Below are 16106 nucleotides of genomic sequence, written 5' to 3'. Positions count from 1 at the left end.
CATTTTTGCTCAAGTTGGCAGACACGATGTCCTCCTGCAGCATAGACTGTAGCAAGGGCAACCTGAAAGGAAAGCTGAGAGGACTAGGGATGGAGGTCAGTGGTAGAGTGGGGGCCTGGCATACAGAAGGCCTGGGGCTTACATTTTAAATGGCAGCACTGGGGTGGGGTGGGGTGCAAGAATCCAGTGTGGCACTTGGGAGGTAGAAGCAGGAAAGACCAAGAGTTCGAAGCCAACCTTGGAAACCTAGAAAACACTGCCTGGGCTTCAGGAGACCCTGTCTTGAAAGTAGATAAGAAAAGGATGAAAGCTGTGTGGGTCTGTCATACAGGGGAAATTAACAACCATCACTCTTTCTCCAAGTAACAGTTTGTTTCTGCTTATTTTCAGTGGGAAGCTGTTTTCACCTTTGTAGTTCTGAGCATTCTGGGATGTCCCCTTCATTTCGCAGTAGCCTTGCAGTCTGCCCTCCTTGGTCCATATTGCTTCTACTCCTTTTCAGGGGTCTCGGGGACCAATTACCTCGGTTATGCAGTTGCCTTCCCTTTTCCGTACACGAAGTTCCCATCGGTCTGTGTAGACCCACTGCACTATGAAGAGTATCACCTGACCCTTCAGGCCCTGGACCTGGGCCTGAGCCTCACCCTGTTCTGTGTGTCTGTAGCTGTGTTCATCAAGCTTTCTGCAAGACTGATGCAGACCGGACACGTAAATGTAAGTCTCAACCGATGGAGGCTGGGCTTGCTCTGTCCCGAATGGTGAAGGTAGGGACTATAGGGGATCCCTAAATGTTCTCCCTCAATCACCTCTACCTCCTGCCATGGTCACGAGGGTCCAGCATGTTCCAAGTACTCAGTGATTGATTTTGGATGCATGGGTGGAAATGTGTCGGGAGAACATACGTTAACTGTAGGCACCACCTGCCATTTTTTATCTCAACTAGAATTTTAGAACTGTGACAATGGTACACATTCCAACCTCTTTGGTATTTTCCTCTCTTTTTAAAATGTTTAAATTAACTGACAATTTCACACATGTGTATAATGTATTAGATCATGCTCACTTCATGTTACGTTCTCTCCCCCCTTTCTTATCCACTGAGCCTCTTTTTCCACAACTACTTCCCTTTTAACTTGTGTGTTTGTGTGTGAGCGCATGTGTGTGAAAGAGTATTGTGGTGTGGATGTATGTGTGAGTGTGTAATGTGGTGATGTCGATGTGTAAGTATATGTGGGGGGGGGTGAGAGTGTGTGTATGTGTGTGGTGTGTGTGTGTGTGGTGTGTGGATGTGTACATGAATGTACGTATGGTGTGTGTGTGAGAGTGTATGTATGTGTGGTATATCTGGATGATGTGTGTGTGGGTGATATGAATGTGTGATACGTGTATGTGTGTATGTAGCGTGTATGTGAGTGTGTGTATGTGTATATGTGTGGTATATGTGTGTATGTACTGTGGATGTGTGTGTGTGTAAATGTGTGTGGGTGATATGAATGTGTGTATAAGTGTATGTGTATATGTAACATGTATGTGAGTGTGTGTATGTGTGGTATATGTGTGTATGTACTGTGGATGTGTGTGTGGGGGGGTGGGTGATGTGGATGTGTAAGTAGAGGTGTGTGTATGTGTGTGATGTACGGGTGTGTACATGAATGTGTATGTGGTATGCATGTACATGTATGTGTGTGTGTAGTATGTGTATGTGTGATGTATATGAGTGTGTGTGAGTGTGTGTATGTGTGATATGTAAGTGTGTGTTTGGACATGTGTATATGCATGCATGATCTCACTTGGCCTGATGGGTTTCATTGAAGTTTCTACTGAATCACAGTTGAGGGGACATTTACTGGCACATAGGCAGTTAACCAGTGGCTACATCACTGAAGAAAACATCTCCTGTTACTCCAGCAATCATTAACTGCCAAGATCTCCCCCAGGAAGGGGTGGGACCTGGTGAGTTCTTCCCCAATCCTCCCAATGATGGTGTGCTGGCTGGTCCAGTCTTATTCTGGGAAACTAACCACAAGTCTAAGCAAAGTGGGTGCCCCACCCGGCTCTGCATTGGTTTCGAGAACAGTGTAAGTTTTTCTCCTGGAAAGATGTATGTTAAACAAACCTCAAACTTCAAACTATAAAAAAATTAGTTTTACTTGTTTCATTTTGCGAGAAGGTCTCTTTTTGTAGCCTGAGTTAACTTGGAACTCATGTGTAGCCCAGGATGGCCTTGAACTCTTGGCAATCCTAGCCTCCCACATGCTGCAATTATAGGTGTGCCTCACCGTGCCAGGCTCTCACACACATTTTTCCTCATTTTTAATTCGTGTCTATGGGTATTTTGCCTGCATGTATGTCTGTAGAGTTCATGCAGTATCCATGGAGGCCAAAGAGGGCATGAGATCTCGGAACTGGAGTCACCCATGGTTGTGAGCTGTCAACTGGGTGCAGAGAACAGAATCTGAATCCCCTGTAAGAGCCAGCCTCTTGTCTGCTGAGCATCTCGCCAGGCACAAACCAACATTTAAATCGTGCTTTAGCACGTTCACTTGCAGTTTTTCTTGGTGCTAGAATAGTTAATCATTTGCTTTATTCTAACATATTAAACTTTACCATATAAAAATTTTCTAATAGAGAATACCAAAAGCTTCATGGAAACTGATTGTACCATCTCCCTTTATGCTTAAATATTCGTCAAATACAGATGCTTTAATTTGGCATCTACCCATGAATTTCAAAAGGTGGCTTTGCTACTGTTAAAGAACATATGGAAAAGTTCTCCCAGTATTTCTGTTTGGGCCGTGCGAACTTCCTAGCTTTTTCCGAGAGAGTTAGTAATAATCCTAATGGGAGGGCCTAGCCAACTTCTGGTTGTGTGGAGCCAAGTTTGCATCTTAGAGGTTGTATGCTTCTCTTAACCAGTTCCTCTAAGGGCTGGGGTGTTGGTACAGTGATTACCAGGTAAGCACAAAGCTCTGTGCCTGATCCTAAACACCACCCAATATAGATATGGTTGGTACACATCTGTGATCTCAGCTCTTGGGAGGCAGAAGCAAGAGTATCAGGAGTTCAAAGTCATCCTTGGCTTCATAGCAAATCTCAAGTCCAGTGTGAGGTACCTAATACCCGGTCTTGAACAAACCAGGAGTTGGGGGCAGGCACAAACCTGGTGATGAAACTTGTCTCAGATCACACAGCTAAGGGGCAGAACCCAATTCTGAACCCAGAGAACCTCTGACCAAGCCTGATTCATTCAGCCTGCCTAAGCCCCTTCCTTATTACTACTGCTGGGCCCTAGTCCCAGCCCATTGCCACAGGACTGAAGGTGGTAGAGTGCAGGTAGGTGACCCTGGATCCTAACTCTTCCAGGTGTGGTCGATGTCCATCCTCTGTCACTTGAAGAGCCTTCTTCAGAAAGAGCCGCTCCCACTGCGAACTCGGCTTCTGTGATTGAGATTCCTATCTATGGGGTCAAGTGAATCTAGGTAGTGTTGGGCAGCTTCTTTTCTTCCAGCTCAATGCTATCTACCCCAACCAGCAAAGCCAGAGCACAGGAAGTTGGCACTCTTGATGCCTTTTGTGGTCAGCCCTGTCCTCTTCAGCTCCTACATAAGTCTGCAAAGGAAGTCCTGTGCATTCCTAGGAACAGAGCTGATTTTACAGGGAGGCCTGCCAAGCAGAGGCAAGCCAACCCACATTCCCTCCCCTTCCTGCACTGCCAGGGCATCTGGAAATTTAGAACTTGACATTTCTCCCAGGTAGCAAACAGTCCACATTTTCTAGAGTTCTTTGTTAGGAGGAGCCCCCGGCTAAGAGAACCAGCGAAATGCTGGCCACCATAGGCATACGGCTACCCTCCTTTGCTACTAACACCTACGTTTAGCACAGATGGAGTTCAGGGAGAAAGGAAGGAAAAACCAGATGCAGAGTTTGGTCATTGAACTCCAGAGACTAATTATTGCAGGAACCTCTCTGGAGAGACAGAAAATGAACAGGAAGCAGAAAGTGAGTTACTTGTGGACCTAGACTCCTTTGGAGGTCAACCAACCCTTTGGCAGCGGTCACATAAGACCATCAGAAAACACAGATGTGTTTGTTATGATGCATAACAGTACCAGTGTTATAGTTGTGAAGTAGCAATGAAAATAGTGTTCTAGCTGTGGGTCTCCACAGCATGAGGAACCATATTAAAGGGTCACAGCAATAGGAAGGTGGAGAACCACTGGGCTCCAAGGTAGTAGTCACTTGGGCTGCTCCAGCAGAGCTCCTCAGCCCGTAGGGCCCAGCACTGTACTATGCTTCTCAGAGGAGATGACTGACAGCAGAAGCACTCATGCAGCCTAAGCCATTTGTTGGTTGGTTGTTTTGAGATAGTGTTTCATGTACCCCAGGCTAGCCTCAAACCCACTTCATAGCTGAGGAAGACCTTAGATTCCTAGTCCTCCGCCTTTACCTCCAAGGTGCTGGGATTACAGACAAGCTCTAATACGCCTGAATTACAAACAGGTTCTAACTTGCCTGGCTTCTGGGTTCTTATTAAAACAAATCTGTAGAACCCACCTGAGCCCTTCAGAATCCTGAAGGAAGAACATAGACAATGTACATTTATGACACACATCCTTGGGAAATTCTAATGACCACAGAAGTCAATGAATTGACACTATAACTTGTTTATTTCTTGTTTATTTCCTTCCTCCACCCCCACAATTCCCCTCTTTAAAAACAAGGTATGACATAACCCCAAGGCTAGCCTTGAACTTGCAATGCAACTAAGGCTAACCTTGAACTTGTGATCTTCCTGCCTCTACCTTCAAGTGCTGGGATTACCATACCTGCCTTATGAGGTGCTTAGAATTGAACCTATGGTTTCATGCAAGCTAGGGCAAGCATGCTACCAACTGAGCTATGTTCCCAGCCTCTTATACCTCATTTCTCTGTAAAAGCATCTCTTCTCACTGGCATTTCTGGACAGATTCCCTATTTCCCTGTCTTCCTACAGCACAGCACCAATTTAGGCAAACATCTAGATAAATTTACGAAGGTCGTTTCCCTTGAGTGCCTCTTTGGATGATTTGACGTGCCTTAATCAGCAAGGGTAGCAGATCGAGTTTCACTGACTGTCATGAGGGACTGATACAAGGAGACTTGAAAGTCTACATTAGCTCATATGGCCCTGACTCTCCGCCCATGCTTGCACAACTCCACTCAGACATCTCGACATATCAGACATAATTTCCAGCAATGAAAAGAGAATATTATTTATCGAAATTTCAGAAGACATGGGTCTTTCTTAGAAGAAAACTGGGATTCCATCAATACAGACTCCTCTACCATGTTCCTACCCGAGATGAGCCCACAGGAAGTTATAATGCCTGACATTTTCCTTTACTTCGTTTATTTATGGAGTGGGGCGCGGGTACTCCATGTGTACGTGGAGGCAGAAGACATCTTTCAGGAGTTGGCTCTCTCCTACTACATTGCACATTCTGGGAATGGCTTTGTCCTCAGGCTTGACAGCGAACACCCTTACCCACGGACACCGCACTGGCCTGTGCTGCTAGATTCTCTACAGAATGAAAGTTCTAGCAATTTGTTTGCTTTTCCTAATAATGCCCTGAACTTTCCTTTAAACTATCGTACATAATATAAAGCCTGCTCCTGGCTGGTACTTTCTCTTGCAAATAAAACATTGATAACCTCCCCAGTATAGAGGACTGTCAGGGTGGGGAGGTGGGAGTGGGCCGGTGGGTGAGAGAGCACCCTCATAGAAGGGGGGGGTATGGGATAGGTTAGCGGTTTTTTGGAGGGGAAACCAGGAATGTGGATAACATTTAAAATATAAATTTTAAAAAATCCAATAAAAGAAAAAAATCATATTAACTAGAAAAAATTTCAAAAGAAAGAGAACAAAAAGAAACAAACAAAAAACTATAAATGTGGGGACAACATCTATGTTACTGGCACGAGCAAAAAGTTGAGGGATGTAGCGTAGAAGTTAGAAAGATATAAAATAATGTTTATTTGGAGATTGGCTGAATAAATAAACTTATGAGCAAATAGTAAAGAAATGGCTTTAACATCCCACAGCTTTTGAAAGAGGAAACACAGATCCCTGTACAGTAGACTCTGCATTGTGGTATCAAATGATATGTGAGATAAATAAGATTACCAAAAAAAATTGATAACCATTACGAATGGCAGTCTTAAGTGTCATTTTGAAAAATCAATATTCTTCCAAAACTAAAAAAAAAAAACCTATCACGAAATTTGAGGGTCGGGAGGATTTGGTTTTTTAAAACGAGAAAACAATGATCAAAATACGTTGTAAACGTATACAATTCTCCAAGAAATATTAATTACATTTGAAAAACAGAGAAAGGTAAAGACAGCAAGCAATGGTCTGAAGGAAGATGGAGGAAGTGGAGGTGGCGGCCTCTGGCTCTGGCATCCAGTGCTGTCCTTCAGGGGTTTTTCCTGTTAAGTTCCTGCTTTCAGAAATGAGCCAGGCACTCCTGAGGGCATCCCCAACCCCGACCCACCCCCAACGGTGTTCAATAGGATCGAGGTCATCTTGTTACAGGTCACACAGATAAAGGGCGGGGCAATCCCCACAGAGTCACACTGAGAAATATTTGCAGGAGGTGGGGAGCATTTGATGACTCTGAGAAGCATGAAGACCTTTCTGACCTGCAGTTTTTCTGTCTCCAGGGGCCATGTGCCAAGGACTGCAAAAATAGGATGGCCCAGCAGCCCCACGCAGCAGCCTGGCGCAGCAGCCCCGCGTAGCCCTGCGTGGCCCCCGCGCGGCCCACATCACACACAACTTACATTGGACAACTGATCCAGAAACACAGCAATTATCAGCATTCTCGGTCCAATCAGTAATGCAGCTATGGGAAAATAAGGATCAGGATTTCTGACACCTTGCAGCCATTCCCTCAACTGCGCCCTCCGCCAGCCATCCAGATGGGGTGTCTCCTTTTATTTTCCTTTCATTATTTTTTGTTATGCTTTGTGGCTTTTTTTAATGAAAAGGGGAGGGAAAACATTTCCCCCTCTTGTCGTGTGAGGTGATGGTTTTACTTTTTCTAATGAATGGAGATGCTTGCCTCACAGAAAAGATGCCGGTAAACCCTTCAGGTGTAATTTAAAGACACTTGAGCAAAACATTTATTAACCCGCAGTTCTTTCCCGTAGCAGGAGACAGATGAGCTGGCCATGTAATGGCGCATGTCTTGAGCATCATTAATTCTCTGCAACAGTACAAATATTAGGGAGGTATTTTGAGACAGGCTCTCATAATGTAGATGGGGCTGGCAAATCCCCCTGCCTCTGCCTCTGATGTGCTGGGATGACAGATATGGTTCACCACGCCCAGCTTCTGTAAGTGTACTTTGAAATGGAATATATTGTTTTTGAAACAGACAGAATATATTGTTTTTGAAAATGACACTTAAGATTGCCATTCGTAGGGGCTGGGGATTTAGCTCAGTGGTAGAGCGCATACCTAGGAAGCGCAAGGCCCTGGGTTCGGTCCCCAGCTCCGAAAAAAAGAACCAAAAAAAAAAAAAAAAGATTGCCATTCGTAGTGGTTATCAATGACTTTTAGTAATCATCTTATTTAATTTATTTCACATATCATTCACATATATGTCAGAATATAGTACTTACACACCGTAACAGTTCATTGTGATGTGCTCATAGTGGGTAAAATCCACTTTGATTATGTCACCCTATTACCTCTCGTCCCTGCCCACTGACTCCCACATCTTCCAGCTAGCCAGGCTTCTGCTTTCACGACTTCAGTTCTTTTCTTGGTTTGATGGGCTTGATGGGGTTTGCTTACAGAGACACGGGTGAGGGGTTTCATCTATAACTCTTGCTTAGGGCCTGAGGCCTCAAGTTGATCTCTGTAGAAATACAGGGAACTGTACCTCCTTAGGCAGAGAGAGTTGGGTTGACTTGAGTAGGCCCTTGTAGGAGTTGAAGTCCACTGTACTTCTCCCTCTTGATGTCTGTTGTGTTGTCCTCAGATTAGCCAGTGGAGAAATCAGAATCTAGAAGAATGATGGGGACTAGCGATGGCTCGGGGTGGGGGTGGGATAAAGTGCTTACACAGAGACAGGCAGATCCCTGGGGCTCGCCGGATAGCTGACCTAGCTGAAACACGGAGCTCCAGGTCCAGAGAGAGACCTGTCTCAAAGGGTAAGGTGGACAGAGATAGAAGAAGCTAGCTACGTAAACTTCTTGCCTCCACATGTGCATGCACACACATACTTGCATGGCGCACACGTGCCATAGTGAGAGTGGGGAGGAGATGGGGAGGGGGAGAGAGAGACAGAGAGAAGAGAGACAGAGAGACAGAGAGAAAAGAGAGGAGAGAGGCAGGGAGAGAGAGAAAAGACACACACACAGGGGAAGAGAAACAGAGACAGAGAGACAGAGAGAAAAGAGAGGAGAGAGACAGAGAAAAGAGAGGAGAGAGACAGGGAGAGAGAGAAAAGACACACACACACACACACACACGGGGGGGAGGGGAGAATCACAATGTGGGTATTACCACTTCTACAACCTCAAGTTCTTCAAGAGAGCAGCAGCATGAAGACTGGTCACAGGAAAGTAACAGCAACTGTTGTTTACCAGCCAATTACCAGCTGAGGTCACGAGCTTCAAGTGTTAGCTGTAACTGCCAGTTAGTTGCAGGAACTAGCTACAGGTACTAGCTGTAGTTAAAAGCTAGCTGCAGATGCTAACTACAGGTACTAGTTAGCTGTAGGTACTAGCTAGCTGCGTGTGCTTTGCTTATCACTCAGTGCTCACAAGTTCATGTGTCCATTTCACAGACAAGGACACTGAGTTTGGAATGTAGGCCACTGACTGCCATACCCTCTCAGGGAGGGTGTGGAGGATCCCACTGCTCTGTGACCTTGCTGAGGCCTCCCTCACTCTCGGATGACAGCTTTCTGAGGGCTTCCCACTGGTGAACAGTCTATGTTCTTAGGGTGCTTGTATCACTGAATAGGTAGGACACCCCAAGGAGAGCAGCAGCTTACAAGGGCCACGGAGATGAGTGCGGTTCTTGTAGTGAACTAGAGTGGAGGGACTAGAGAGCTCCACGCTTGCTAGCTCGGTTTTCCCGATCATCTTAAGCTACTGCCTGTTGCCGTTTGCCAGGTCCTCAGTCTCACCTTTTATCAGGAAATATCCTGGTGGCTTATTTTTTTCCTTTTTTCCAAATCATAATTTGAAATATTATTAATTAATAAGTTTGAATAGATATTAAACACATTGAAAATAAGCAAGGCCTGGTGACAGCTACATGGTGGGGGTGGGGCAGGGTGGGTGGGAGTTGGGTGGAGGTGGGGTGGGTGGGGTGGACTGGAGGGGCAGTAAGACAGTTCAAGGCTACAGAATGAGTTCAAGGCCAGTCTGGACAACTTAGGGAAACTCTGCTTTAATTTCTGAAAAAGACTGACTAGAAGCCTGGGGATGTAACCTGTACAGTGCTTGCCCATTGTGTGTGAGGCCCTAGGTTCAATTCTGAGTATAAGGAAGGAAGGAAGGAAGGAAGGAAGGGAAGAAGGAAGGAAGGAAGGAAGGAAGGAGGAAGGAAGGAAGGGGAGCAGGGGAGGTGAAAGAAAGACGAGCAAGCAAAGGAGAAGAAAAGAAAATATTTAAAACAATAGGGTTTTGTTTGTTTGTTTGTTTGTTTGTTTGTTTGTTTTATTAAAAAGTAGAACTTTGGGAACTAGGAGATGGCTCAGCTAATACTGTGCTGCCATGTCAGCATAAGAAGCTGAGCCTTGATCCCCAGCACCCCTGTAAGGTCTGGGTACAATATATACCTGTGCCTGCCGGTCACTGGGCAAACTTATGCACACTGGTCACTGAGCAGGAGAGAGATTCCTGCAGTCTACCAGCATGCCAGCCTGGCTGAATTGGCAAGCTGGTAGAAAATGATCCAGGAGGACACCCAGTGCTTTACCTCTGGCCTCCGCAGGTAGGCCCCTTTACCTCTCACACACACCGGCAAGTGTTCATCCCTGCACATGCATGTGTGTTTACACCCACAAACACATTCATGTGTGCATATAATACACTCATATCACAAAGTAGAATCTTCATTTAAAATCTCAAAGACCCCAATTCTCTAGAACTGTGAAGGAATTCAAGGAACGCTATAGCTACACTTAGATCCCCTGGTGATTATAATGGAGCTAAAAAGGGGACAGGAGGGACCAGTGTGGGTTTGCTGCTTTACATTGTATTACAGAAACCTGGGGAGCTGTTCCAGGATGTCTGAGTCCACTCCCTATAGCCAAAGACGGAGAAAGCCAGAGACGTAATTAGGGTGAGAACAGGATCACGGGCATGAGGAGTGACTCTCCCCTGCTCACAGGCCAGAGGATGTGGGAGAGACCGTGGGCTGTGTTGCTCTGTAAGCACTCACCAGTCATCTATGGAGTGTGCTGCCTTGTCTTTAGGACCCCAGCTTCTGGACAGGCAGCCTCCAGGGATCATTCCGGATCTCTCACAGTCTGTGACATTGAAATAAAAATTTCATTTCTTCTGACACATTATTCAGACACAGTACTCTGAGATCTCAGAAGGGAACACTATATGAAAGCAAGTAGAAGAGGAGGAGGTTTTGTTTGGTTTGTTCTTGGAGGAATGCGTGTCTCTTTCCCCGTTTGAAGCCGCTGTTGTGCCCCGAAGTTACATCACATTGCTGAGGTACAGTGCCAGCCCATGACACATGACATGCTCAGAGCAGTACTCACATGACAAGCACATGTCAACCCACAGCTCCTCAGATCTCTCCAACCACTCTCCTTTTATTTACTTATTGACTTCAACCACTTTAGAGCAAAACATTTCCTTACCCAATAGTCAATCTGTCATATCAAACTGACAAAACATTTCATGTTGGCTCTCTGGGAAAGCAAACAACTTTCCACTATATTATTAAATACATAAGGGGCATATCTCCAGTTTATTTGAAAACCAAGAAGAGGAGGAGGGGCAGTTTTAAAATATTTTCACTACATAATCAACAGAAAGAAGAGACAGGCTATGGCATAGCAAAGAATCTTTGCCCACTATTCGCCAAGCAATCTAGAATATAGAAAGAAATGTAGAAAGTAAATACCCAAAAACTCATGTAATCAGCAAGTGGGCCAGTGGGCTGAATTGACATCCTCCAAAATAAGACACAGGTGTGCCCTGACTATTTAAACACAGCATAGCATCCTTAGCCATCGGGGAGACGTGAGTTTAGACCGTTGCTGAGATTGCACCTCGAAACACCCAGAACGGCCATCATCAAACAGCAGCAGCATGCACTGGTGAGGACTTGGGGAAAGAGGAAGCTCGGACTACTGTGAGGATGTACACTGGGGCAGCCACTATGGAAATTGGCATGGAGTCTTCCCCAAGTCTAAAAGCAGAACCACCATATTGCCCAGCTGTGCCTCTCCCGGGTATAAACGCGAACAGTCTGGAGTCAGCAGAGAGATACCCACACGTGCTTAGTGCTGCACGACCCACAGCTAACCGGTTTTGACTTCAGCTTAGGTGCCCATCAACAGATGCATGGATGAAGAAACTATGGTACACGTACACATGAAATGTTATCTGACTGTAAAGAAAAACGAAGTCATAGCCATCGCAAGAATAGATAGATCTGACATCATGCTAAGAAAAGCAAGCCAGATCCACAGAGAGACACGCCACATGTTTTCTTTCACATGTGGAATCTACATTTAAATTTAAATGTATGTGCATATATAGATAATACTTTCTCAGCCATGTGATACATTCTTGTAATCCCAATAAGCAAAATTCGGATGCAGGAAGATCATGAATTTGAATCAGCCTGCTCTTTATAGTCAAACATCTTTAAAAATTAAAAGTCAAGGCCAGAGAGAGGGGTCAGCAGACAATATGAGTTCCAACTCTTCCAGAGGACCTGAGTTTGGTTCATATCACCAACACCAGGCAGCTCACCATTTCCTATAACTCCAGCTCCAGGATGCAGACAGATACACACACACACACACACACACACACACACACACGTGTTGTGTGTGTGTATATATATATACAATATATAGATGTGTATATATACGTGTGTGCGCAGTGTGCGTGTGCATGTGTGTGATATTTTAAGCCGTAAAAGCCCCATGCTGCACCCTAAAATAACTACACTATAAAATGAAAAACAAATATGACATCCCTTTCCTTTCTTATGTTGTAAACTAATCTCATGTTGCAAGCAGAAAAGGAGACTATGGCATCAGGTATAGACTCCAATCAGAGCCCCTTTACCTTCTGAAGACAGCCTTCTCTTAAATGTCCCCATACATGTACTCAAACTACTGCTTCAGATATTCAAACTCACTTCCCAGTGTCCATTTACCGTAAGTTATGGTAAAGCCAGAGGGAGAGAAAGAAACAGAACGTGTCCTTGCTCTCCTGACTAACAGAGACTAAAGTACATGGACTATGTTGTAAATTCTCCCCACTGAAGTGGTAGAGAAGACTTTCCCTGCTGTGGATTCCCTTTGTAAACGTCGTATGCTTTGTAAACTTTGTGTAGTTTGGAAACTTCCTAAACTCTCAAGGCAAGAAAGTGGCTCAAACATCTGGAGTTCAACAGCAGCAGCACTGAGAGCAGAAGGGCGGGGCATGCCCTCGCCACTTTGTTTCATCTATGCCCTGAGCCCATTGGATAGTTCTACCCACCTTCAAGGGCAGCTCCTCCTCCACACACACCCCCAGAGTCACTGATCTGTATGATAATTCTCTTTGAAAAACACTCTCATGTCCATGCCTAGAAGTGTGATGTGTCAGTTTTCTTGATGGCTTTTAATCCAAACAAGTAGGCAACCAAGATTAAGCATCGTAGAGTATTCAGAAGATAGAACCCAGAGGACTCAGCAATGGTTACCATGGAGATACGGGAGGCGCACACAGATGCGAAAGAATCGTGAGAGATGAAACTGAATGACTGAATTGAATGAGTCATATTCTTAACAGGGTAAAACACTCAGTGTCAAATATCTCATCATCAATAAAGAGCCATTGTGAGTACCAAAGAGAAAGCAGAGGCCGGCACATCCAGCCAAACGAGTCCTGAAATCCTCCAGACTTACGTAGTCCATACACATGGTGCCTCGCCCTTGAACTCAGAACAAGTTCAGCACTCAGTTCCATGGTTTGTAAAGATTTTAAGAGAGTATTAGGTAATGGTTTTTGCATTTGTTTCTTTTCCTGTTGTTTGACAGAATGCCCGACAAAAGCGCATGAAGAGAGGAAGGTTTGGGCTCAGTTTGAGAGCATGATGGGAAAATCACAGCAGCAATGTGAGGTAGTTGGCTTCACTGTGCCTGCAGTCAGGAAGCAGGGAGACGAATGTCGATGCTCAGCTCTCGATATCTTTTTTTCAGTGCCGGACTGCCGCCCGTGAGGTGATGCTCCCCACACAGAGTATCTTGGTTAATCCAATCTGGAAACCCGCTTGCAGACATGCTCAGATGATTCTAGATCTGTCTGTAATACTGTCAGTAGTCACCACCACAATTACATCTGTGTTTTCCTGCTCCCATGAAAAAGAGCTCAGCTAAGGACTCTAGGGCTGCCAGATCCCATGGATCCTTGCCAATATGCATGCTCCTTGGCCACTTCCTGCACAGAGCACCTCCTCCTGATATCTTGCAGCAGCCCATGGTTCCACCCAGTCTCCTCTCCTCTACTTAGGTTACTCCTTAGGATGCTGCTGCCTCAGGACCTCGGGTGTAAAGATTCACACCTCCGTTTTTAGAACCTGTCCTATTCTAACAAGCCACACAATTGTCTATTTCCTGGATATTTCTCCTAGGTGTTCACAGGCGCATCAACTGATCCTCAAGGTGTTGATGGAGCTCAAGTGGGGACTCCTCTCAGGTGACACTGGGCTTGGCCAGAGGTCAGACACCCTTCAAGACTACTTACGCATCAGATCAGCTACCAAATCCTGACAACTAGAATCTAAAGGTTCTCCACTGCTACCTTCCCTCAGCGCTGATTTCTAGGTTAGGTTTTGCACTCGGCCTTCTCACACTCTAGGTTTAGCTGGGTTCTAGAATGATCTCTATCAAGTTCCAATCTGTTTTTATCACTCCCTGCCTTTAGATCTGTGGAGGTTTGAAGGTAAATGCCCCCCATAGGCTCATAGAGTTAAATATTTAGTCACGAGTGAGTGGCACTACCAGAAAGGATTAGAAGGTGTGGGCGGGATAGCCTTTGAGGTTTCCAAAAAGCCCATTCCAAGCTCAGAGTGGTGTGGGCGGGATAGCCTTTGAGGTTTCCAAAAAGCCCATTCCAAGCTCAGAGTCTGACTCTTCCTGACACCAGTGGATTCAGGCGTCGAACTCTCAGCTGCTCCTCCATCCAGCACCATGTTTGCCTTCATGCTGCCGTGCTTCTTGCTGTGGTGAGAGTGCGCTGAGCCTCTGAAACTGTAGGCCAGCCCCAGTTCAAGGCTTTCTTTTATAAGAGTTGCCATGGTCAGGGTGTCTCTGCACAGCCATAGAGCACGGACTGAGGCAACATCCTTCTAGGTCAACCCTTCATGTTCAGGCTATCATGATGCATCTGAGTCTTCTCTGATCCTGGGAGTTTCTTGGACGCAGGGGTTGTCTCTGTTAATCTCTCTACAAGTTTTGAGAGGATTTTTCTTTTGAAATTGCATATGTTAACTCAGTGTGTGTGTGTGTGTGTGTGTGTGTGTGTGTGTGTGTGTGTGTGTGTGTATTATATGAACCCTCTGCTCCCCCTCCTCTGACCCCCCTCCCAATTTCATTTCTCCTCCTCCCTTTCTTCCTCTTCTTCCTCTTCCTCCTCTCCCTCCTCCTCCTCCCTCATTCTACATAATCATTACAGGCTATATACACTTGGATGCTGGGCTATTAACTGGAGCTTGGGTCACCTACCATAGGCAACAACCTTGAAAAAAAATAAAACAACTCTTCCTCTCCCAGTAGTTTCTCAGCTAGGGGTGGGGCCTTGTGAGCACCTCTCATCCATGCTGGAATGTTGACTGGCTGGATCTTGTATCTGGCTTGACCTTAGTCAGACCATCCTAGCTGCCGTGAGTTCAGGAATGCCTCAGTTCTGTCATGTGCAGAAGACTCTGTTTCCCGGTGCTCTCTGACATTTGCCTCTGACGAGATTTCCATCCATCTTCCCTGATATTCCCCAGACTTGAGTGGAACAGACTATGGCCCAGCTTCCATTTAGGGCTGAGTCTGAGTTGCTTTTCCTTCCTGCCATTTCTGAAGCCAGCAGACCCATCCACTCCTGTGCTAACTCTGCACTCCATGCAGGTGCCCCACGAAGTGTTAACATTTCCTTCATGTTTTGCATCCTGATAGACTTTGATGGGCAGAGGCCATGATAATTCTCACTGATTTCTCACTCCTAGGATAATGTCTGATTGTAAAATTAATTTTTTTTAAAAAAAAGATCCCACTTTGGGAGATTGTCAATTGAAGTAATAATCTTCACTACTGATTTTTTTCTATCTGGGCCTTAGATTTTTCTCATCTGGATTTTTTATCTGAGGGCAGCCTTAGAACCAATCCTCTGGTGTAACAAGGGATGAGTACATGTTAAACACTTCAAACTGGGGGCTGCAGAGATTCCTCTGTGGTTAAGACCATTGACTGCCATTCCAGATACCCAGGTTTTATTCCCAACACCAACATGGCAGCTCACAACTGTCTGTCTCTCCAGCTTCAGGCACTCCAATGGCCATGTCTGGCCTCCACAGGCACTCTATACACATGGTGTATAAACATGCATGCAGGCAAGCACTCATGTGCATAAAATATTTTTTGAAACCTTTCAAGTGGTATGTGGTGGTATATGCTACAATCCCAGAACTTAAGCGATGAGATAACCTGGGTACATTTTTGAGGGAAGCCTGGGACTTACAGCAAGGTTTTATCTAAGGGAGGAGGAAGGGGAAGGAAGGAAGAAAGGAAGTCAAAAGAGTATAACATCGTCAACAGAAATCCAAGAAAATGCCCAAGCAAAGTGGAAAGATTCATTGAAAAGGATTCCGATCTTTC

At 45.4% G+C, this 16106-nt stretch overlaps 1 protein-coding gene and 1 long non-coding RNA gene across 7 annotated transcripts in view; one reads left to right on the top strand and one right to left on the bottom strand.

The window, feature by feature from the left end:
- The window catches only part of Tmem212 (transmembrane protein 212), a 37530-nt gene that overhangs the window by 10312 nt on the left and 11112 nt on the right, over window positions 1-16106 (top strand). For 2 of the 4 annotated variants that reach the window (XM_087630610.1, NM_001164439.1), the window contains exon 3: window positions 391-714. In XM_087630610.1, coding sequence (XP_087486736.1) covers window positions 391-714 — 324 coding nt within the window. 4 annotated transcript variants of the gene reach the window in all.
- LOC102555566 (uncharacterized) lies at window positions 7581-14104 on the bottom strand. Of its 3 annotated transcripts, XR_015671494.1 has the most exons (4): window positions 12739-12894; window positions 10445-10532; window positions 8151-8187; window positions 7581-8051 (listed from the first exon to the last, which is right to left on the bottom strand). It is a non-coding gene; the product is annotated as an uncharacterized LOC102555566 (long non-coding RNA). The 3 variants fall into 3 exon arrangements; XR_015671492.1 differs by lacking the exon at window positions 8151-8187 and having other exon boundaries at window positions 12739-14104; XR_015671493.1 differs by lacking the exons at window positions 7581-8051; window positions 8151-8187 and adding an exon at window positions 9437-9534 and having other exon boundaries at window positions 12739-12900.

This window comes from Rattus norvegicus, chromosome 2 (assembly GCF_021556685.1).
Source record: "Rattus norvegicus strain SHRSP/BbbUtx chromosome 2, alternate assembly SHRSP_T2T, whole genome shotgun sequence".
Taxonomy (NCBI): domain Eukaryota; kingdom Metazoa; phylum Chordata; class Mammalia; order Rodentia; family Muridae; genus Rattus; species Rattus norvegicus.
The sequence above is the reverse complement of the archived record's forward strand: the minus strand, read 5'-3'. Positions and strand labels throughout refer to the sequence as shown.